The following is a 23,988-nucleotide window of genomic DNA, read 5'->3' on the forward strand; positions in this document are numbered from 1 at the left end:
TATTAGTTAAAATGACTAGCAAATTTATGCGGACAGTAAAGTGTTTAGGGAAAAAAGAGAATTCATTTTTACGTTTATTTTAAAAGCACAAATCTGTACATATATTCCTGTTATATTATTTTTTTTTAATTTATTCTGAAATCCAAAAAATTTATCTAGATTCGTTATTTATTACAATGTTTGTATAGGAACAAAATATCAATAAAAAGTAACAGTACATCACATATCACATATTTGATTTCACAAAATTTGTGAATAAAAAATACAATTAGATTTTATAAAAATAATTACAGTTATAGTTATCCGATAAACCAAGTAGTATCTGAGAATTTTTGTTTAATATCTTGTAAGTCATCTGAAATGTGTGTAAATCTTATAATGTTCTAAATGCTACCGACAATTGATCTCGACACAAAAACATTCAGCTCTAAACAATCTCGATTTGTTTTGCTAAAACTAGTCGTAAATGTAGTTAATACGTACAAAATGGTGAGGTACAAAGAAGAAACACGAAGTTCATGTGACTATGTTTGAAGAATCTTAACGATACTGCCCCAAATATATGATTTACGGTATCCTGGGTCATATGACGTAACTCGTGATTTCATTCATACTTTGGCCCGAGTTACTCCAACAAAGTTGGAATCAATTATATGTCAATCGGCGAGACAGTGATTATTAAAACATTAATATACAGCTATATTACATAGAAAAGAATGTTTCGATTATTTCTTTGATTGGTTGTGGCCGTCTTTTAGGATCAATCGTTGGTTCTTCCGATTCCAAGTGTTTATCTCTTAACATTTTCCAATTATTTAATATTGTTGCATATTTTAGAACCTTGGGATATTCGTTCAGTTTTGTGTAAACGTTTAAAAGTCCATGATAATCGTATTCTAGGCCACTATAGCTTTTACCGAACAATTTTAAACCTGATATGATAAAAGTTAATTAGAACGAATGACTAAGTATGAAAAAATTATATAACGCAGTGCACATACTAATTTCGATACTCCTATAATAAAGCTTCTCAGCGTCTCTGTATCGGTTCATGTGGTAATTATATAACGAAGCTAAGTGTCCTATACTCAATCCAACTTCGTGATCATCTGGTCCTAATAATTCTTCTTTAATACGTATAGCTTTAAGATGCATTGCTTCGGCTTCCTAAAATTAACGATGAAAATATGGTAGTAATGTCATAAATGTTTAATTAAATACATTTACGTGGAATATGTACCTTACATTTCCTCATGCTTTGATAAACACGTCCCAAATTTCCATAATGTTTTGCTGTTTGTACGTTTCTTTCGCCGAATGCCTCTTTTGCCGATTGTAAAGCGGATAAATGAAGGCATTCAGCCTTGAATAGTAGATTTTGTTTCGACAATGGCGGCGATGTATTATCTAACGCTATTTCTTCGAGAATTAATGCATTTATTCTTTTTGCGCTTGCTAACAACAAATGATCCCCATGTAAAAGTTTTAACATTATGTCTATTGCTTTCTCAATGTGAACACTGTTCATTTAAAGTGAAATAAAATTGTATGACTATTTTAAAATTGTTAAAAGTGATAAGTAACGGAATCATTTACCTTGCTTCTGGAAATTCGCCAGACCTATACTCAAATACGTAAAGAGCATAAGCTAAATCCTCGTGCGCTAACGCAACGTGTAAATTCGTTTTACCAAATATTTCTGTTCTAATAGCTAAAGCGTCCTACAACAAATAAAATGTTAGAAAATCGCGATGAAAGTTATATCGTATATAGAATCGTATTGATTCACATTACGAATGTACGAACCCTATAAAGGTTTACACTGTTGATTATGTTATCAAAGTTTAACCAGTAAAATCCATAATCTATAAGGACGTTACTGTACACTGGATGATCAACACCAAATACTTCTTTAGCAAGATATACAGCCTGCCTGATTAAAAGACCAGCTCTCTGAAACTCGCGTTTTAATACACACGATTTTGCCGCCTGCCTTAACACATCAACAGTAACACGTGCAGACAATGCTGGTTTCAACTCTTCAAGTGCTTCTATACTCCATCTAAATCATCATCAATTGTATAATTAGTGATAAACATGACGAAGTTTATAAAAGAAAAATGCAATACATACCTGTAGGCCTCATTATACTCGCTTTTCATATAAAAAAGTATACTAAACTCAGTATATATAGCTGCATAATTGTAATCATTATACCCGGCCTTTTTTAATCGTTCTATTAACTCTAGAGCAAGCTGATGTGTTTTTGTGGCTTGTAAAAATTCGCAATACGCTGCTTGTACGTGTAATAATCTAAATTTTTAAACGCTTATTACAAATTCATATAAATCTATGTAAACACAAATTAAATGTTTAGTTACCAAACATATCTTACTTTCTGCAACATTCTAATGTTCTACACCAATTCTGAGGCGTAGAATTATTCGCAAGACATAATTGTTTGCATGCTAGCAACACCTGTTCGCTACTAGCATACCAACCACCATCACTGAAAAATCCACCAATTCTTAAGCCTAAGTGTATTAATTTCTCATCTGCAGCTGCATTTTCAGTACCATGGAGATACCATACTGTGTAACTCGTGCTCAACTCTTCTTTAACTTGTATTTTATGATCTATAAGGCTCTGAAAAATTAATGGAAAAGAAAAGTAAATGTACACACAACTTTTAATCCATTTTCTCAATAAGAATGAAAAATTACCTGAAAGCTCTGTAGTAAATGTACACGACGGCTAGTGACTGTTAACATCTTGGAGAAGATTTCCAGATTGTTGAAGTCACACCCCAGTAAACATAATCTTTTTTCTTTGTACAACTGTAAAACAAAAAAATCTCATTGATTATTTTTGCATATAATTGCATTAATTCTTAACTTAAAAAGGATGATGAATGAATTTTGGAAAATTTATAACATATCTATTTTGCGATGAAATAGTGACGATTCACACTATGAATATCTAATCAAAATTAATATATAGGAATAAAACTTGTATTGTATTATTAATGAAATTCTATAACGAAACGGACAAATGAATATATTTACTTTTACGTACTTGTCAGAAATGCAATTTCGCGTGAATCATATGCGATTCGATATCCAACGCGAAATAAACGCAAAAAATTGATTGCAAAAAAATTGATTTGCTGTAGCGAAGAAGCACATACAATCAAAGAATATCTCATATTTAACGAATCGTTCGACTGTTCCAGGAATCATTACGTTGCATTGTAAATATATGCAAAATATAAAAGCTAAGCATTAGCCGTAGAGGTTAAACATATGACAAGTACGATTCCTGTAACCCCCGTTCTGTTAAATCATCGTAACTTATTTGCCGTCATTTTCTATAAATGCCAGCTAATTCTACAAAACCTTATCGTCATACCCAATGCCAAAATACATTTTTATCATCTACATATAGCTGTCATAATAAACAGTGTTATGATCGCTCAATCGAACACGCAACATTGTTTTAGATATCTAAATCAAAAACTAAAATCATAAACAGAATGTATTGCTTTTTTCGAATAGAATAACAAAATAACGTTAGGTAAATAAAAAAGTTTATGGGTAAGTTGGTGAAAAAAAAGTGGACGTTTTATCAGTGGTTTGTGAGGTGTTTAAATGGAGAAAATGTTTTGACGTTTACCTGATAATAAACATCAAACAGGACATCGTTCGGTAGATCAGGAAGATACTTCCTCAGCCTTAGAAATTTATTCGCGATTGCCAATACGCTCGATTGGTAAAGAGTTTTCGGGGAAAAGACCGGTGGATTGTGTGTTTCGGCCATTTTCCTAGAGGCCTTCGATAATCACGAACGCGCACACAGCCGTAATAATTGCTGTCACGTCGTCTTCGTGCGCATATGCTGCCGCGATGCTCCGCCATCCAACCACCAGCGACAACCACCACTTAGAAACGATGGTAAAAGTAAGTGTCTAGCGCGCACCAGATAGCGAGACCGCGCTAATTCCTTTTTTTTCCTTTTTATACTTGTTGCTTACAGTGATTTCGCGATATTCTCCACGGATCAACTCCTAAACCGTTACACAGCAATCGAGCTTATTTTTTGTGCCAGGCGCGTTATCAGTTAAGATGCTCGACTCAAGAATTGCAAAGATTTTCTGAGCCAATTTGCTCATACTAAGATCGTATGCATAGGGTAAGGTTTGGGTTATTTGATTCGGTTTGGGTTATTTGAATTTCAGTATTTTAAAATTCGACACTGTATTTTGTATAGAATAATTAAACTTATTATATATTATAGGTAGATTGCGGATATTTATGCATCTTATTTGAAAGAACAAGAAGAAAGTATTCGAACACTTGTCATGGAATTTTTTTTATGAATATATTATATAGATTATACGGAATTTTTTGAAATTTCATTAGTATTGCAATGAGATACGATTATCGTGATTATAATAGTATAATTTGAAACCAATCTGAAAATGTATATGAAAGTCTTTGTAAGACATTTATTACAAATACAAACTTAGTGAAAAATTAGTATACATTATGAATAGTAGTCTTAAATATGCAATTAATGCTAAAGTGATAGTTCTATTACATATAGCAGGTAATTAATATAGTGAATAATTGTCTGTTTAAATACTTTGGTGATTTTTGCGACGAAATTTCGCCAATATAATCACTTATGAGATATGCTAATGTGATTTCAAAATGTTTTGTATAATATATACATACATAAAAAGGATTCTAGTATTGTTGGAATATGACAACGAAATAATTAAAATAACAGAAATTAAGTATACATATTCTATTGAATTATAATAATTATAATTGAGATACTAATATTAACTGTACGAACTTGTTGCCTTTTAATGTGTAATGGAAATATCCTCGTGGAAAGTTATGGCTATCAAGCTGTCAATTTGTACAATATATTTCACCGTTTATCACGCCATTTATAACAAATTAAGTAGTCTGTTCTCAAACGTAAGTCGCTTAAAAATTTGTTCGCAACGGAATTTTGCAAATTAAAAGGCAAATTGCTTAACTTAACCCAAATATTCTAGCACTCAAATAATCCTACCTTACGCTATATTCGCATTAGAATTGAATCAATGTTACAAATCGATATTTCTTTTTTACAAGGATGTATATGCAATACATGATAGTATACATTAATAGAGAAGGAAACACGATGAATTTTGGAGGATTAACTTTTTGAAGAAGAATGATCGAAAAGATTAAACGTCGATGAAAAAGCGGTAATAAACATACATATATAGTTCAGAAAAAAGAGAGTCGATATTGTTGTGATCGTGAAAGAGGCTAATTAATGGCGCCAGCATTGGGCCATGTCTTCTTTCGCCCGGACTTCCTTTTCCAAAAATACGAGCTGCAGGATAAACGTCTAAGGTGATTCAACGTCGTCGTAATCTTTGGCACGGTGCAAAGTGGCTAAAAAACGGTAATCGGTTAAACGAGCAAGTGAAAGGAAATTGGCACGCGTACTGCCACCGATTGTGAAAGCTTCAATGTCAAATCGTATGCTTTTAATTGCATTAAAAATCGGATATCTCGCATTAGACGAATATGTCGAGTCATAGCGAATAAACAAACAAATCGGAACTCAACATTTAATCGTTTTCTACAATTTTGTGCATTCGTATATTTAGATGCGCGCGCGCGTATTGCGAAATATGTAATTATAACCTTGCATTCCATCGAATGCTTGTACGAGTGATTTCATTACCAACAATTAACATGTTGCTCCTATTAGTTGGCAATCGCGCGCAAATCTGCCGGTAAAGTCGTTTCTATACACGTGGCTATCGTGCACGCGTTCCGTACTAATTCTATGCGTGTGCATTTATACACATATGTATATGTACGTGTATTCATTTATTGTACCATATATGTACATATGTATCTCGAAAAGTTCGTATACCTTGAAAAGAAATTTATATTCGTCAAAACACTGCGATATACGGTTCACGAAAACATTCGAACACTTGCAAAAATATTTCGTGAATATATCATTCGTGTTGTACGAAACATTTTGAAATTTCAATTTTGCCATTGTATATAATGAGATATCAAATTTGATCAGTACAATTAGTATATATAATCAGTAGACTCCTAATTTTTATGTAATTTTATATTTCAACATAACTAAAGAAGTGGAACCTACGTGAGAATTTCTTTGTCCCATTAAATGTTATAATGTCTCGCTTTGAATATTTTTTACATTTCACTTTTCACATTTTGTACATTTATGTATCTTCAAATTACCCATAAATGCATAAAAATCCGCAATCTAATGATCAGTATGAGTTATTATCTTTTCAAGACACGTGTTTCAAACCACTTTTTTAAAAAGCAAACTTTTATACAAGAGAACATTTTTAATAACGGATGCGATACAAATTTTGAAACATTCTATTTTATTCTATAGTCTAAAGAAAAATACAGTCCGGTGACTGTATTACTACTGATACTAATACTAGTACTAATTCTAAGGAACCGTCATAAAACCGACCATTCGTATCTTATTGTTAGGGCCTTCCATTGTTATAAAATATATTCAGGTTGAGACGTTCCTTATGGTTATTGTTTCATTAGGTAAAAAAGGGGATGGTCAGCTCTTTTCATGTTCAACGGTCATTTTCATCCTTGGCAACCGGTGTTGGGGCGACCAATACTCGGCAATAATTTTCCTCTACGACAGCATTATCACCGAACTTTACTTTCCATCTTTAGATCAGTCAACATCTCTTGACTAGTTTTTCACTAGCTTTGACCAGTCAATGTCTTGACTGATTTATCAACCTTAGATCATTTGTCATTTGTTTAACTTATTGTTAACTTGTTGTCTTAGTTATTCATCTTATTACTAACTTATTGTCTTAGTCATTTGTTTAGCTTATATCTGCGTAACTGTCTATGTCTACAAAATTGTTGGAATAAAGTATATATTGTAATCTGTTACTTCAGTGTTATAATCAGTTCAACCACTTCTATTATTCTAAACGAAATAAAGGATCGATCATTTCGCGGTGTCGATTATGTAATTGTAACGGGAATTTACGACTTCCGTTGGTCGAATACTATTTATTATTAGTAGACCGCAGATGTTTATGCATTTATGGAAAATTTAGAGGTATAAAAATGTATATAACATGTAAAAATATATAAAATATCCAAAATATAATTAACTTAAAATATAATTGAAAATATAATTTCTCGTTATAATATTTAATGACTGGAACAAATCTTTGTATAGGTTCTATTCCTTTAGTCCTATTCCTATTCCACTATTCCTTTATTCCACAAAAATATAAAATTGCATAAACAATTGCAGTCCAATTATGTATTAATTATTAAGAGACAGAGGCCTATATTGATTTTATTTTTAGGAGTATTTTCAATAGTGCACAAGGTGCACAGAATGGAAGAGGAATGCCCCCAGAAGAATAGAAGAGACGAGACAATGATGCAGACTACGGTCACGGGACCGAATACCTCATCGAATAACGTTTGCGACAATCGAGCACGTGTTTCCTGTCAAGAAGAGTTCACGTGTTCTCTGTATATCTCGCGTGCCGTCGGACCGCAAGGTCAAGTGCAAGGAATACCAGGTGGCAAATTGCCTACTTCTTTATTTAGCATATCTTCCACTTGTATAAATAGCCACACATACATTTATAATATATAATGTGCCTAAAATTTGTACAGTAGTTGCAAGAAGTATTTACACATCATTATATTTACTAGAGAATTTACTTTGGCTTACCAAGGTATTTAAGCATTGTATGTCTATATTATATGAGTTACACATTTTGAAATTTTATTAGTACTGTAACGAGACTATCATGACTATATTGGTGAAATTTCAGACCAATCTGAAAATGTACCTAAAAGTTACAAGATATTTGCAATAAATATCTTAAAAAAATTGGCACACAGCATAAATAACTATCTTAAGTATATACTTATTTATTGTGATAAATGTTAAAAATGGTCCTGTTGAACATTGAGATTTATTTATGTAACGGATCGTTTAAATACTTTTGTGGTCCCTGTAAAATAAATGCTTAGACTAAATATCTTGCAATTTTTACATACATTTTCAGATTTATTTCAAACTTGACCAATACAACGAATTTTCAAAATGTTTCACATAACACGCATTATATATTTATGAAAGGTGCCTACAACTTTGCCTGCGCATATACTAAGTAATTATATCTAAATAATTAAATTTCGTATCATTTGATTGTACTAGCATATGACTGCAAAAATTTAATATCGTAAAAATGATATTTATGGGGAAATAAGAATACGTGCAAATACTTTTTGCAGGTATTGTATGTTTCTTTCCTTCGATACGATAACTGAAATTATGCAATCGATATACTGTTACGTCAGAGTGTATCAGTTCTACCTCGTATTTGAGAAATGCTTCTCAAAACATGCCGCAATAAATAGTTTTACGATATTAGTCCCCCTTGACGGTAGATGTTTAGATGTTGTTAGAGTTGACGAATAAGTTATGCCAGGTGGCGAGCTGCTACGTTCCAACCTAGAAGATGTGATCCACGCGTCCGATCCATTGGCAGCCTGGCACGTGTCTGAAACACCGTGTGGCCTGATTGCTGCGTTCACACGCGAAGCTGACGCAGAGAAACTGTTGCAGCGTGGCGATTTGGCGCGTATTTTCGAAGGACCCGTACAAGTAGATACAATAAATGTAGTAGATGTAAATATGTTCCTAGTTAGCAATACTTTACTCTATGTTAACAATCTTGTATTGCAGTTACATTTAAATGGTGAAAATCGATGGGTAATGCAAAACTATAGTTAACGTGTTTATTGCTGCTCGAATATATAGAAAACTTAAAGATACAGAAATGTACAGAATACAGATAGTATACAGAATAGTATACAGATACAATACAGATAGTATACAAAAATATAAAGAAATGTCCAGGTTATAGCGTTCTTCTTTACAAATTTGCATAAATATACGTGATGTATAAATAATTGCTATACATTGTGCACCGTCATATTTTATTTCTATATTGTTTACATAATTGATGAAAATTTAATAAAATATTCGACATCGTGTATATATCGTGAAACTATGTACTCTGTTAGATCCAAAACGAATTGAAAGTGGAGTGAACGTGTTATATTTAAAAATATAAAGAAATATATATATATATATACAATACTTGTAATTCTTCCAATTTCCTTAATAATTATCCAGGTATAAAATTTTGATATCACACTTTTCTCTCCGCATTGAAGAGTAACTATGCAAATGTACAAATTCAACAGTAAATCGCGTATAACATTACCATATAAATGTTACTTCACGTTGTAATCGGCCGCTTTCCTCTACACTTTCTCTTATGCAAGAAAGTGAGATAACGTAAGCTTGTCTCACCAAATCTCTGATCGCTTAGACGATGTCGTGAATATTTTATTTGCCTATTTATTCCTTTCTCCTCTTTCATTCCTGTCTTTTGTATTCTTTTCAATTAATTACATTGTATTTTTTCCAATCAGGTGGCTCGATTCTCAGCAAAGGACTCTCGTTATAGACAGGCGGTTCTTCTTCGTGATGTACCCTGGGCCATTCCATTGCAAGATATTAACTCCGCGTTGACGAAACAGGGAATCACGACAGGAAGTGTTGAACGTTGGCGACAATATATACGCGTCGAGGTAATTACCGTTGGCGAAATGGTGATACGAGAAAGAAAGGGAAAATACATACATTTTCGTTAAAAGCCCCGTAATTTTAATCAGCCACGTCGTACGATAATTCGGTGAATTTAAACATTAAACGTTAGTTCGATACCACGATGATCTGTGCAATGATCATTAAATAACTTTCAGTATAAATATTTTAAAGCAATTTTGATTACATTTTAAAGCTATTTATTGCAATAATTGAAATGATCATCGAATAGATATTTAATGAGAAAATATAGATTTTTATAGACAATATTATATAACTTCGTATATAAAGTATATATACATATATATAATTTTGTTTATTGCAATAAACAGAAATAAAATTTTGCAATAAAAGAAATAAAATCACACAGATGTAATGGCTCAACAAGTTCTTTCATAAATATCTAAGAGAGACAGCCAGGAAGTTGTATCGCCTAGTCATTAGCAAGATAAAATCGGAACTGATTAAAATATTCTTCTCAGGTGCTGGACGCCGGGCATTACGAGCTATTGTTGCGTCAAGGACTGGACTTCTTCGGTGCGGCTCGATTCAGTGCCATCCCAGAACGTTGGTGGCGCGGAGGAACCGGAAATGCCGGTGGACCGCTGCAGGCAGGACCGGGAATAGTCAGCAACTTTCTTGAGACATCCAACTTCCAAACGGGAGATGGTGTGCTTCAGTGTTATCGGTGCCAGGGTTTCTGGCACATGGCTGCCAACTGTAGACATCTGCCACGTTGCGTTCGATGCGGGGAGCCTCACAGCGTTGAGTTTTGTCCCAGGCCTCGAAACAATCCTATCTGCTGTCATTGTTCCGGCCCTCATCATGCCGGTAGACATATTTCCTTGTGTGTTAAACGAGGCTACTCGATGATCGCTTTATCCAACAAATATTTTGAACTGATATATGAAGGTTACAGATGAAAAACACATTTCTTGTCTTTCAAAAAATAATTTTGAGAGACATAAATGGACTGTGGATGTTTATACAATTTAATATTTTTATGAATATAATTGGATGAAATGGAGAATTCTAAATAGAATTTAGAGAAAAGAAATTTAAGATGCTAAACATTATAACGAGTACTTTGAATATTTTGTATATTTTTACATATTGCATAAATTTTGACACATTTGAACTTTTCATAAATGCATAAACATCCTTATTGTAAACATTAGACGGGAAAATTACGTCTGGTCGAAGTCTAAGATCTGCATACATGCATACATTTCCTTCTTTTTCTGTCTTTATCGTAACGTTTTTTAATTTACTCTTCAATACTCTGCTTTATGTACAGATTCGCGCTATTCGTTATTGACTTTGACAATAGATATAAAATATGCAATCTATGCAAGTCAGACAGATCGTCGAGGGGTTAATGACTTCATTAACATTACACTGCTGATCGTATATCTGTTCAATGTATTCATACATTCCCAATTCCAGGCTACCGACAATGTCCGGTTCGGCAGCAACTTTCGAACGCTACGCCTATTAGTATCACGCTGAGCACTACCCGGATTGGAAACCAGTACCCGGTGAACGCGGCTTCAAAGACGAACGCGTCCGCTCACGAGCAGCAGCCCTTGAAATCGAGTCAATCTTAACGAGAAATTACCGCATATCAATGTATCAATTCTGTCCATACATTGACCTTAGGCTCTCGTAAATTGCACGTTTATCGATATTTATAGGTGTGCTACGGTCAGCTACAGAGTTTCTAAGCTCGCGTTCAATTCTTAAATGAAACAAAGAAACTAACGTACCAATGAACATTCTTTTCTATCTTTTTTACATGTATTTTTAACGATTTTTTAATCACTTTTAATCGTCGTATAATTACTCTCGTGGAATCATTTAAATTGAAGATAATAAATGCATTAGAAAAATAGAAACTTTCTAATTGAAGATCACACGGGAAAAATATGATAAGTCCATTTTTGTTTATCTTACAATTAAATTCGACGATATAAACCTTTTAAAAATACGTGATAAGTCTATAGTATTTTATAAAGAATAACATTAATTTAGTTGTTATGTTGGTTTAACTTAATTAATATTAGTCTATATATGATTAATATTATTAGTACATTTTAAATGCCCGGGAGAATAATAAAATCACATTTTTAATCCGAAAATCAAATGTAAAGATAGTTTTGATGTTTGACAACATATACGATAAACGTGACTTATCATGTGTTTTACATGTGATCTTCAATTTGTTTCAATGTTCGAATGAAATTACATAGAGATTTTCGAGATCCACGGAGACATTCCGTTGAAATTAGCCATGTTTAGTAGTCAGACAATTCTTTACTCTTTGTCCTACTTTCTTCGTCCTAGTCTTTTCGAATCTGGGTCCCCCCCATGTGGGATACAGATATATCGTTGTTCATCGGTCAGTTAGTGAGTACTTTATACAGCTCGTGTTGATAAAAGAACGAGAATGGAGGGGCCTCAGCAGGTATGTACCTGCAAATTCTCTAGATCGATAAGTCGAGGTGGGGAGGGCGCGATTCTCACCACACGCCGTCCCACCAGCTCAGCTTGGGGCCGTTCAGATTTTCAGAAACTTATCGAGTTCTACACGAATCCTGATTCTACCGGCAACAACGCTCAACTTCCAGATTCTACCTGCGTGCATTATAGATATGTCAAACGCATAGTTCAGAGCGACGGTACATTGAATCTTTATATATCTGGATCTTATGTCTTCATAGTTGTGTGTGGAAAATTCAAACTTATAGTGTGCTTCTCGTTTTCCTCAAGAGTGTAACCACCATGCAACTGAAACCTCAAGAATGAAAAGGATGGAAAAGACCGGTCAGGTATGGTCACTTTAGGGTTGACAACTTTTAGAAAGCAGGTAAAATATGTATTGTAACATTGCAATGGAAAGTATATAATTAAAGGAATATATAATATGTTACCGTAATATGTAAGCAAATGTGTGTACGAAAAATCTTGCTGAATTTTAAATTATGTAATTAGTTGGTATATATGTTTTGAAACGAGTTCAATATTCACTTCTATTCTTTCCCATGCTAAACTTTATCTACAAGTTATGTAATTCTTGGTATTGTGTTTTCATTGTAAACCGCCACGTAATATCTGATAGGTTTGTCCCTTTTCTTTGATAAGTTCAGTGTCTTTATTTGGTTTATTTGAATGTTTCTTTTCCTTTTAAATACCACGCTTTGACATTGAAATGTTTCCGTGAAACAATAAAGCAAATGATCATAGGTATTCCCATATCTGTTTCTAATAATGGAGTGAAGAAACTTTAATGCTAATCCTCTAATAATAATTGGTACCATTTTGCAGTAGCCGTAATTAGAAAGGGAAATCCTCGAAGGTGACCGCGATTGAAATAATCGTTCGAATAAATTAAAACTACAGAAACATTTCTTATTCAGAATTCAAGGCGATGAGGATCGATTCCATTTATAAGCGAGGTACACTTTGATAGAATTGACGATGCAATACGTATTTCCCCTGCACCGATTTTGCAATTTTTCTTTCCTCCGTTTGTCACACGAATGATAACAATTTCCGGTATGAAAATCCCGAGGATGTGATTAAAAAGATCATGCTGAAAGATTAATATTCTTAGTGCAGCACGGATTAAAGGATAGACATGATCTCCACGAGTTGGATATTCTTCTTGGTTGTGACCATCAGCTCTAATAGTGTTCAGCAGCCGATATTCTTCAAAAATCCTTTCAAAGGACTGAATGGTATTGTTCCGAGGATTAACGCGTACAACAGAAACGAGATTAGAGCTGTTTATTACTATGACCAGACTGTGGCGGTGGTCGATCTCGGAACAAACAACGAACTACATAATTGCAACCTGATCGAAGTATAGTAAGTATCTTCGATTAGTTTTAGAGCAATATTTATGCATGGATAAGAAATTAGATTGGTATCTTTAGTGAGCAAGAAGAGGCTAATGAAGTTTTAAGAAATCTGACGTCAACTGCAGTCCCGCAGCTGGTATCCTTCGAGCAAATGACGAAGCTCATGCAACAGTGCGAGTTATTGGACAAAGTCCAGCACGATACGTTATCCACTGGAATGTCCAACACTGAGAACAAAGGTAGTCATGGTGTGGGTAGCGTGTTGTCTCTTCTCTCAGGCATCTTGCCAGGTAAATTTTTATAATTACTAGTTATTTTGTATGGTATTTATAATTCACATCTGCTGAGGTAAACTTTAATAACGGTGTCGCCGTTGGTAGGTACAAAATGGTGCGGCACTGGAGACATCGCTGAGAACTACCACGATTTAGGTCATGAAGCTCAAATTGATAGGTCAGTGCGAATATATTATAGTTATCAGAGTTACGAAAAGATTATGGTTGATTAAACGACAAAGATTTTGACATATTTTATTTTTCTAGATGTTGTCGCAGTCATGATCTTTGTCCTGTAAAAATCCGAGCTCAACAAACGCGATACAATCTCACCAATTATTCTATATATACCAAGTAAGAAAATATAAGTTTTCATTTATGTATTCGTATAATTGTTTTGTATAATAATAATCGTATACTAATCGTTATAATTCGTAGAACTGTTTATGATTATTGGTGCTTGACATGAATTTTGTTCTTACCTTTGTAGATCGCACTGTGTGTGTGACGAGGCGCTGTACCATTGTTTGAAAGCTACGACGAATCCGACAGCGCAAGTAATGGGTCGTATATACTTCAATGTAATAAAAGTACCTTGCATTGAGGATGTATCAGAGGATACTCTGGACAAACATACTTCCATAAGAATAGGACGACGATTTATTCCTGTTCAAATGAATTATTAAAACGAATAGAACATTGCAAAGTGATACCAACAATTTTCATATTTTTATACCGTCGCTAACATAAAGTGTGAAATTGGGAAGGGAGATTTACTGTTGTATAAATATTATACACATGTAAATATAATAATTATAAAGCTTACACGATTCCTGCTCGATTAGTTGAATCAGTACCTATTGATACTGCTGAGTTGTAGATAAAATTGCTTGTTTCAAGAATGACAATCGAGGAATGATGTTTTCTGTCATTCTCTTAATGTCAAAAGAATTGTGATTATAAAGATTACCTGTAAAAAGTATTTATTTTTGTCTGTATTTACAAAATTATTATCTTTATAATGTAACAATAAAGTATTTCTCATTACCTATTAACCATAATGTTTCTTTTCTGATATGTATATATTGGCATGAAAGTAATCTATTGATCAATATCTCTAAATCTGATTGGGAATATTTTGGATTTTCTAATAGAAGTTTTGCCAATTGTCCGGATGTTTCTTGCACAGTATTGGCCAATATTCTTATACATGCTGTAATCTAAAATAAAGAACATTAATATCATAAGTCGAGTATAAATATATGTTAATATTAATGGAGTCCTGTGCTCACAAATGTGAAGTTGTTTGTATTATTTTCATACAAATAATCCACTATCAAAGGTACTACATTATATACAGAGGAGTTACAAGATTGTTGCGAAGATAATAATGCTAGCAACCAAATAAGGTATGGATCTTCAAATGAAAGAGTTCTTCTTATAGTAGCATTAGCAAGTTCAATCATCTCATTATCTCTAAAAGCATTTGTACAATTAGTGAAATATTTTTAAATAGTTTTAAAGTAATTAAGTAAAAAGAATAGTTATTACTGGATGTATTTAAAACCAATATGCACATAATGCATGGCTGTATAGGCTACTGAAGGCACGATTATCTTATCACAGTTATGCATCAGAGATATAATATATTTTAAGCAATCTTGGGCATGGAAAATTTCAAATGCTTTATTGCTTCCCGAAATCAGATTTCCCATCGTCCATATACAAACTTCCTAATGAGAAAACACATCGTTAACTTTATCATCATATGTGATAGCATTATGATTATTTTATAACTTACCAATAGAGGATAGTTTAAAGTATCTAATTTTGTAACAAGATATGGTCCAATGCTTTTGGTTAATGCAGTACATGCTTTAGTATTTCCAAGTGCTATATTACAGGAACAGCTAGCAGCACATAATTGCAATGCATTATTATTACTAGATAAATCACGTACCAAGGCAAATAAGATATTGTTCACTTTTAAAAAAGAATTAACATTGTCCTCGCTCTAATAAAGAATGAAAAGTCATGTTAATATACTTATTAACTACAATGCATTTGATATATATATCTTTAAATTATAACCTGAAGGAGAGCGTTTTGGAGTTGACCATACTCTTCGATAGATAATGTTCTCTTTTTAAGAGCTTTTGCTTTTTCAACAACGAACTCTGTTGTAAATGACGAATTCGTCATAATGTTTCCTAAAGCCACACGATTTTTATTCCATGTTTCCGTACGATTTTTCTCTCTTTCCGTGTGAACCAATTCTCTCACACTTTCCCTAATAACCTCGACAGTATCTTCTTTAGTTGATTCATCTATCTCCATCTTCTTTATAATTATTCGAATAACTATAAAAAATTATGCAAACAATAATTATAAAAATTAATTTACAGAGAACCGGTTTTAACAGTGGTGCCTCATTGTACGGTGTTTATAAAGCGCTGATATTTAAACGTAACCAATCAGAAGATTGCAATCAGCTGATCGAAGTCATATACGTGTATATAACAAAATGTGTAGTTTTATTTATTATTCCTTTTAAAAATCCTCCAATTGTTTCACAATGCGACTCGAAAACATAAAGTTATGTTTGGAATGTCTATAGATAATGCAATTATTAAAAAAATTATAAATGGCCAATTTCAATATATTTCATGATATTTAAGAATGATGCTTTATTGATATTTAAGAATGTTAAAGAATGAAGTTTAAAAGTCGTTCGAGACAAGGTCGTTAACCAGTCCAGTATCTTCATCCTCATCTTCGTCTTCTTGAATTCGATAAATCGATAGAATATTATATATAGCATTCGGAAACGTGGCTGCAGGACCAAGTACGTGCAAACGTACGTCACACTTTTCCAGCGCATATTTCCACTTTAATTCGGTACGTTGAGGAAGTATCATTCCCTAAAGAGATTTACAAAAGGATAGTTATATTGAAATCTAATTATCATATAATAATATAATTTTATAATTCTAAATACAATTTTAAAAACCTGAAACTCATTAGCTGTGCAACCAAGAACACGTTCAGCCGCATCTCCGGACAATCGACAGCCAATAAGATAACCTGTGTTGTCTTTTAAATTGACTTTTAAATTGAGGCTTATCGTGTTTAGAGGAACGCGAGTTCCATTGCCTGATGGACATTCGAGATTCATACACGAATCTCGATTATCATCAATGACTTTCTTACATAAAGCGCTAAGAGAGACGAGAAATTATAAAGCTACTATGTTAAAAAATATTGATTATTGAGAAAAAAGAAAATAAATTAACCATCTAATCGATAGTATTCCAGGGCTTAAGGTCTCCACATTTATATCCATTACGTATGCCTTTAAAATCGTAGCGAATTGAATCCTTTCTCCTTGTTTCGGTTTTTTATTCAGTTTTTCAGAAATTTCTCTTATGGTCATTACATTTGTAATTGTATCAGCTGTGGAAATGGATTTTGGGTAATATTAATCCAAGCTTTATATACGATTATAAGTACATGAAACGATACAAATCACATGTAAATGAACAAATTTATAAGATGTGAATAACTGTTCTTACGATTTGGTGTCACGAAATTTCCAGACATAATATCATTATCATAACACTGCACCGTGTTTCTTATGGCTGTGCATTGCGGTATATCAGGATTCTCGGTGATCATTGTTTTTCTAGCTGTGAATACACATACATATAGATGATATCATATGGAAACTTTTCCTGCTACTTTGACTTTTTGAATTACAACCTATAGATAAAAGAGTTTTTTTCTTGAAATTATCGTACGCGATACGAGCATCCACGAGGAGAAGCACAATACGTTTTGGTTCCCATAACGCAGCTCTTTCGATCCATTCATTTTCCCAAAGTACTAAGGACGCTACTTTGTCCGTTGATCCGTCTACTGCCTCAAAGTTACGAAACTTTATACTCTTTCCGTCGCGTGTTATTGCGTTTCGAATATCACTGACCTATCAAACATGAAATTTACATTATTTTTCAATTAAGAAAATAATATAGAAATTTAAATCTCAAAATATATTTTCTATCTCGGATATTAGAATTAAATATATTTGTGTTGGAAAAATTATGCAAAGGAAAGGAAATTTCTTTGTAGCAGATATAAATATAAAATGAGAATTTCATCGATATCCTCCGATGATTTCTAAATTTAAAGCATACAAAAGTAACAGCTACTAAGGTGTCGACATATTGATCGCGTAGCGCTTCCAAGTTTTCAAAAATGCTTTTCAGAGTTCGCAGGCCAGTCAGCTTCTTAATCGGGAGCATCAGCAAAGGTTCATATTCTGCGCGTGTTGGTGCGTCATGAATTTGCACTAGCGAGTTGCCCTCGTTCACCGTTAGACTGCACGAGCTAGACACCCACGGTACAAACGCCTCGTTCCTGTCCTCTGAACGTCGCTCCAACACTTTTGGATTTATAACTTCCACTGTAAGTTAGATTTAAATATGTATAACTTAATTGAATAGACATAAATTGACTAACTAAAAAAAAGAGAGTGGTCGAAAATTATAAAAATAAAAATAGATAGGGGAGAAAATAGTTATTTTGTGGCATAAGGATTTATTTAGCTCAAATTTGAATTCAAACTCAAATATTCAAAATTAGATTCAAATTCGAATATTTAAACTTAAAAAAACTCAAATATTCTTTATATTCAAATTCAAATATTCAAATTCAAGTTCAAGTACAAATACAAGATAAGTGCAAATTCAAGTACAAGTAGAACCTCAAGCTCAAGCTCAAGCTCAAGTAAAATTTCAAATACAAATGTTGTATAAATAATGTATCATTAATCATTAATTCTTCACAAACCTACGCTCCCAATATGAAAAGTGGAAGTTAATCTTCTAACAAATAGGGTACTGCCCCATACAGTTACATTTATAGAATCTTCTTTTGAATCGCGTAACGTAAATGTCCATACGCCTCGATCACCATTGTTAACTAAAATTAAAATTTTATTAATCTATCCATACATAAATGACAAAAGTATTCTCCACGCAAATTTGTTGAGTTTGTTTTTCTAAACTCAATTTAAATAAAAAATAAAATTCATACATCTCGTACGTGTAGCATCGATCGTTTTCATGTTAAAACTGTTTACAATTATGCCGATTACAAACGCATTTTGCATTCCAGGACGCAAAGATTTTAATGCATGTTTACACACGCCCGACATTATTGATGTTTTTAATTGTGATAATAATTTTTAACTTTATTAAATTGAAATCTTTCTCTGTCCTTAACACTTTGCTTCTGAAACAAACGTAAAATAATTTTTGGCGCTGTTGTTACCAACTATATTTAAATTCAAAATATCAATTAATTGAAAATCGAATCTAACCTAATTATTATCTACTTAATCTAGTTATTTATCTCTCTAGTGTATAATTATCTATTTTAGAAGACAGAATATTTTTTGTTAGAATTATTAGCATAAATTAAAATATTTAAATATTATTTATTAGGAGAAAAATTATTAGCCAATTACAACAAGGCAGATATCGAAACATCATTATGAACTAGGCTTAAAATAGATTATGTTCGAACGTTGGCAATCCTGTTGGCGATGATACATGATTCACTTTCATTGACTTAGTGACGTCGAATCGGCAGAGTGGGAGCTGATTTTTCCTGCGAAGTTCATGATTTAAGACATTTTCGAAACTGTTACGTGTCAGGATTGAACGAAAACCATGGCTGACAACGAACAGAAAGCGTTACAATTAATAGCCGAGGCCGAGAAGAAGCTAGCATCTTCCAAGAGCTTCCTGGGTTCTCTATTTGGGTACGTTTACTACATCGATTTACTTGAACTCGTCCGCCACTAAATTTCCAATCTCGATTCGCATTATTTATTTACTTCGATTTACGATAAAGATGAACATTATGCCTTTCTTCTTTGCAAAAACATTGTTCTTTTATAGTACATTTCTTTCGATCATTCAATAAATCGTTCATTTCTATGCATTTGCATGTGTATATCTCTATGCGTAGCAATTTCATTACCGATATAGTATGTCAAAACTAAATTAAGGTGCAGCATAACAAGTATCAAAATCACGAAAGTATGTAATTTTTGCACTTTGTTCTACTCCGATGTGTCTATTTTCTTTATTTTTATCTTTTATTTTATTTTTTATTATCTTTGTACTTTTAATATGTAACAATATTTGTTACTAGATGCGTCATAGTGCAATAAATATGTATTATATACGAGCTGAAGTCGAGTAATTTTGAGATACAAATAAATTTCGTTGATATTAAATTTTAATTGTTGAGACGTTTAATATTCTCATTATAGTGGGTCATCGAAGGTTGAAGAAGCTGTAGAATGTTACCAACGTGCTGCAAACTTGTTCAAGATGGCAAAGAATTGGAGTTCAGCAGGGAGTACATTCTATGAAGCTGCAGAATTGCATGCCAAGGCTGGTAGTCGTCACGATGCAGCTACCAATTATGTAGATGCTGCTAATTCTTTCAAGAAATCTGATATAAACGGTACAGTGATAATAACTTTCAATGCTTGTATCTGTAGCTAAGGAGTATGAAATCCAATAATAAATTGATTGCATATATTTTTAGAGGCAATTAGTTGCCTGTTAAAGGCTATTGAAATTTACACCGACATGGGTCGGTTCACAATGGCAGCCAAGCATCATCAAAGTATAGCTGAGATGTATGAAAGCGAAGCCATGGATCTTGAGAGAGCAGTTCATCATTATGAACAAGCTGCTGACTACTTTCGTGGAGAGGAGAGCAATTCCTCTGCCAATAAATGTCTTTTGAAAGTTGCACAGTATGCTGCTCAACTTGAAAATTATGAAAAGGCTATACAAATTTATGAACAGGTAAGCTATGTTCCTTTAATAATAATAATCGGAATTGCGATAAAAAAAAGAAGAGATTATAAAGCTTTGTTTTATTTTATTCTACAGGTTGCATCTGCATCTTTAGAAAGTTCTCTGTTAAAATACAGCGCGAAGGAATACTTTTTCCGGGCAGCACTATGTCACTTGTGTGTTGATACATTGAACGCACAACACGCGATTGAACGTTATCAGGAACAATATCCTGCATTCCAGGATTCTAGAGAATACAAATTGATAAAGGTACAAAATATATTCTGTTATTTATATTCTGTTAAGTAGATATCATAAAATCTTCCTTGTTTAAAAGAAACTCGATATTATACTCTGATATGGTAGATGTTTTAACCTTTATTTCAGACACTAATAGAACACATTGAGGACGAAAATCTCGAAGGTTTTACAGAAGCGGTAAAGGAATACGATTCGATTTCGCGATTGGATCAATGGTACACGACAGTATTATTACGTATTAAAAAGCAAGTTGACGTTAATCCAAATCTACGCTGATCGGTTGTTCCTAATTTGCGCTATTTCCTGTCGATGATATTATTAATCCAACTCTATATGTATTCTTTTTTAAATCATATCCTGCTTTCAGTGGAACTTGTAAAGTAGTTTCGTTTTTATATCCAAATATATTTTTCATAACATCTCCTTGCTCTCTTGGCAACTGTTACATGTTTCATCACTTAAGTTATCACGTTACTAATAGAATATTGTCATGAAAAGAGTATAAACGAAAAAGAGAAAGTGAACTTCAAATATTCTATGGACATTAATAGTTCATTTACGATGCCGATATACAAGGCATACAATTAAATCTATAAATACATAGTATCAGAACTTTGTTGGCATTATCATATCTACAAATACATAAATAGCTTGCCAAAAAGCCACAGCTTGTACAACTTCATTTTACCGCCTGCGATTGCGATGAACTATTGGGACGAAAACAATTGTTTTCTATGAGTTTAGTCGTTTTAGTAGAATAATGTGGTGCAGTTTTATATATATATATATATATATATGTATATTATATTTTTGAGCGGTTATTGATATTTATTATCAGTAATTTGGAATAATTATTAACAATAACAAATAAGATTTTGTAGTTACAAAAAAAAGTTATAGCTTATGTTTCGCCTGGAATTGTTAAAACAAAACGATAGATTGTCAGTTGTTATCTTTACACTGCCAGAGTGTCAGAATAATGAATATGGTATGCATATTATCTTCTTATGGATTTAATGTATTTTACGTTAATATCAAATTTTCTTTCTTTTCTTAAACCTTGATTTTCACAGAATTTTATTTAATTTGAAACTTTAAGTGTATGTATATAGTATTGTTATGATATTTTAATAATTTATAAAATGGATGGAACATATGATTCATAATGTTGGAAAATGATCATGACATGCATTTAAGTGTAAATATAGTTTCTTCTCTTTTTCTTCTTTTCATCCTTTTTGGTTAAGATCGATATTTGTTGGTACTTTCTTATTGTTGAAAACCGATTTTGTCAATGTATATTTGTACTTAGAGATATGTAGATTCGAAATAGCTGGTACTAGTGATTAAAAAAAGCGATTGTCATTGTATAAATTTTTAATTTATTTCACCGTTAATTTATTGTTATTTAATCAATTGTACGTCGGGAATTTACTACAGCATTTCATATTTAAAACAAGTTACATTGTTTGAATACATTTATCAGATACACATATATATATATAAATATTCTATTGTTAAGTAGGAATAGAAAATAAATACTTCTGCATGCACAGAAAGTAACGAAGCGTGCACTTCATAAGCATTACGAAAAAAAGAAATGTAACTTTCGATGCACGTAGTTAATGCTATATTATTTTTTTCGAACTGTATAAGAAAATTCGTTGAATAAAAAAAAATTTATTTATTCTTTGTACACATTTATCTATATACACACACGCACACACACACACACACACATATTAGTTTAACAATTGTAATTATTAATCGATAGGTAATGAATAACTTATTCATATGATCAGTGCTTGTTTCTCTAAAATCTGTGAGTTAATTAATGGCATTCAGATTCTCTAATATATTCTACGTATTGTAATATTAAACTGCGTATATCAGATGCATTTTTTTGAAAACTCTAAAAGTAAATATAACTAAATTTAAGCAAGACATTTCATCCAATGTGTTCGTAAAAAATTTATAAAATTTAATTACAACTATGCGTGATTGACACGGTGATGAGAAAAAGTGTGTTTATGCGTTCTTTATCTTTCTGTTCGTGAAATATTATTAAAAATTTACTTCGTTACTTTAGTTAATTTACTTCAGTCGTATAGTGGAAAGAATTAGCATGTACGTATGTATGGTGTGAGTACTCTGGATACGTATAACTCTTATGAAAGGGACTTGAAAGAAACAGAAATTAAGTTTCTGTCGTGCATGTAGAAATTTATTTATATATACATATACGTACGTCCGTTATTGCATATTTAGTTTATGTATTGATGATTAAAATGGAATTACGTAATTTGATTTACATTATTGCGTTTGTAAACTGATAACCGCATTGTTAAAGACCTAATAACAATTATATTAACAGCACCACATGATAGAATATTTTAGTGGCAATATTAACATGCTTGAGAAGTTATAACCCCGTAACAAATAATAAAAAAAACGATATCATACCCTACAAAAAAAGTATTTAGTAATCAAATACCATTTTATAAAGTGTCTTAAACAATATTCCATAAAATGATCGAGCATTATATGCAACTTTAATGGCAGGCGGAATGTTAGTAAAATAGACAATATAATAGCGTTCTATATGTCATTCAGAAAATTCCACGAAATTAATTGTTCAAAGCATGTGTAGATTTCTTTTTATATAAAAATTTGCGAAGTGCGTAGCGAATATCAGTGAGCAAATAAAGTTGTAGTTTGTCTTCATATTGTATTACATATAGTTGGTCGCATACTACGATAGATTTACTTTGTAAATAAAAATAATTGAATACAAATTTGAAGTTGCTGTCTGTATCATCAATCGTTGTATCTTCACTTTATAAGTTACAATAAAACAAATTAAAAATACCAAAGCTCCTTTTAAAAGCGAAATTTAATAATTAAAGTCGGATATTAAATAGAACATATAGTGATTCGTGAAAGTACATATTTGAATATTTATTATAAAAGACT

At 32.3% G+C, this 23,988-nt stretch overlaps 6 protein-coding genes across 15 annotated transcripts; 3 read left to right on the forward strand and 3 right to left on the reverse strand.

The window, feature by feature from the left end:
• Window positions 1-61: 61 nt before the first annotated feature.
• LOC132907490 (amyloid protein-binding protein 2) lies at window positions 62-3,816 on the reverse strand. Of its 2 annotated transcripts, XR_009658183.1 has the most exons (10): window positions 3,673-3,816; window positions 2,724-2,837; window positions 2,396-2,646; window positions 2,134-2,313; window positions 1,807-2,062; window positions 1,597-1,721; window positions 1,241-1,520; window positions 1,002-1,167; window positions 484-932; window positions 62-355 (listed from the first exon to the last, which is right to left on the reverse strand). XR_009658183.1 is itself a non-coding variant. In XM_060960646.1 (9 exons), the coding sequence occupies exons 1-9, from the start codon at window positions 3,814-3,816 to the stop codon at window positions 703-705; spliced, it is 1,746 nt and encodes a 581-aa protein (XP_060816629.1). In that variant the 3' UTR covers window positions 62-702. The 2 variants fall into 2 exon arrangements, 1 of the variants encoding a protein (XP_060816629.1); XM_060960646.1 differs by having other exon boundaries at window positions 62-932.
• A 61-nt stretch (window positions 3,817-3,877) lies between these two features.
• Window positions 3,878-13,173, forward strand: LOC132907496 (uncharacterized). 9 transcript variants are annotated; one of them, XM_060960661.1, is made up of 7 exons: window positions 3,969-4,188; window positions 4,294-5,411; window positions 7,412-7,633; window positions 8,555-8,730; window positions 9,567-9,725; window positions 10,224-10,572; window positions 11,188-11,355. In XM_060960661.1, exons 3-7 carry the CDS (start codon window positions 7,444-7,446, stop codon window positions 11,346-11,348), a joined length of 1,035 nt encoding a protein of 344 aa, XP_060816644.1. In that variant the 5' UTR covers window positions 3,969-4,188; window positions 4,294-5,411; window positions 7,412-7,443; the 3' UTR covers window positions 11,349-11,355. The 9 variants fall into 9 exon arrangements, with proteins under 9 accessions (XP_060816646.1, XP_060816644.1, XP_060816645.1 ...); XM_060960662.1 differs by having other exon boundaries at window positions 3,969-4,177; window positions 5,145-5,411; XM_060960663.1 differs by lacking the exons at window positions 3,969-4,188; window positions 4,294-5,411 and adding an exon at window positions 3,878-3,956.
• LOC132907501 (uncharacterized) lies at window positions 12,923-14,931 on the forward strand. Its single transcript, XM_060960671.1, has 5 exons — window positions 12,923-13,608; window positions 13,677-13,891; window positions 13,982-14,054; window positions 14,144-14,230; window positions 14,367-14,931. Exons 1-5 carry the CDS (start codon window positions 13,379-13,381, stop codon window positions 14,560-14,562), a joined length of 801 nt encoding a protein of 266 aa, XP_060816654.1. The 5' UTR covers window positions 12,923-13,378; the 3' UTR covers window positions 14,563-14,931.
• On the reverse strand, window positions 14,519-16,328 carry LOC132907495 (uncharacterized). Its single transcript, XM_060960658.1, has 6 exons — window positions 15,968-16,328; window positions 15,678-15,890; window positions 15,428-15,609; window positions 15,169-15,352; window positions 14,925-15,096; window positions 14,519-14,846 (listed from the first exon to the last, which is right to left on the reverse strand). The coding sequence occupies exons 1-6, from the start codon at window positions 16,211-16,213 to the stop codon at window positions 14,734-14,736; spliced, it is 1,110 nt and encodes a 369-aa protein (XP_060816641.1). The 5' UTR covers window positions 16,214-16,328; the 3' UTR covers window positions 14,519-14,733.
• Window positions 16,329-16,469: 141 nt separating this feature from the next.
• Window positions 16,470-19,380, reverse strand: LOC132907508 (meiosis-specific with OB domain-containing protein). Its single transcript, XM_060960681.1, has 8 exons — window positions 18,971-19,380; window positions 18,725-18,856; window positions 18,070-18,338; window positions 17,636-17,858; window positions 17,449-17,562; window positions 17,170-17,329; window positions 16,887-17,094; window positions 16,470-16,797 (listed from the first exon to the last, which is right to left on the reverse strand). The coding sequence occupies exons 1-8, from the start codon at window positions 19,089-19,091 to the stop codon at window positions 16,597-16,599; spliced, it is 1,428 nt and encodes a 475-aa protein (XP_060816664.1). The 5' UTR covers window positions 19,092-19,380; the 3' UTR covers window positions 16,470-16,596.
• On the forward strand, window positions 18,208-23,594 carry LOC132907499 (alpha-soluble NSF attachment protein). Its single transcript, XM_060960669.1, has 6 exons — window positions 18,208-18,340; window positions 19,512-19,700; window positions 20,217-20,413; window positions 20,498-20,763; window positions 20,851-21,024; window positions 21,142-23,594. The coding sequence occupies exons 2-6, from the start codon at window positions 19,609-19,611 to the stop codon at window positions 21,289-21,291; spliced, it is 879 nt and encodes a 292-aa protein (XP_060816652.1). The 5' UTR covers window positions 18,208-18,340; window positions 19,512-19,608; the 3' UTR covers window positions 21,292-23,594.
• Window positions 23,595-23,988: the final 394 nt, after the last annotated feature.

This window comes from Bombus pascuorum, chromosome 5 (assembly GCF_905332965.1).
Source record: "Bombus pascuorum chromosome 5, iyBomPasc1.1, whole genome shotgun sequence".
NCBI lineage: Eukaryota > Metazoa > Arthropoda > Insecta > Hymenoptera > Apidae > Bombus > Bombus pascuorum.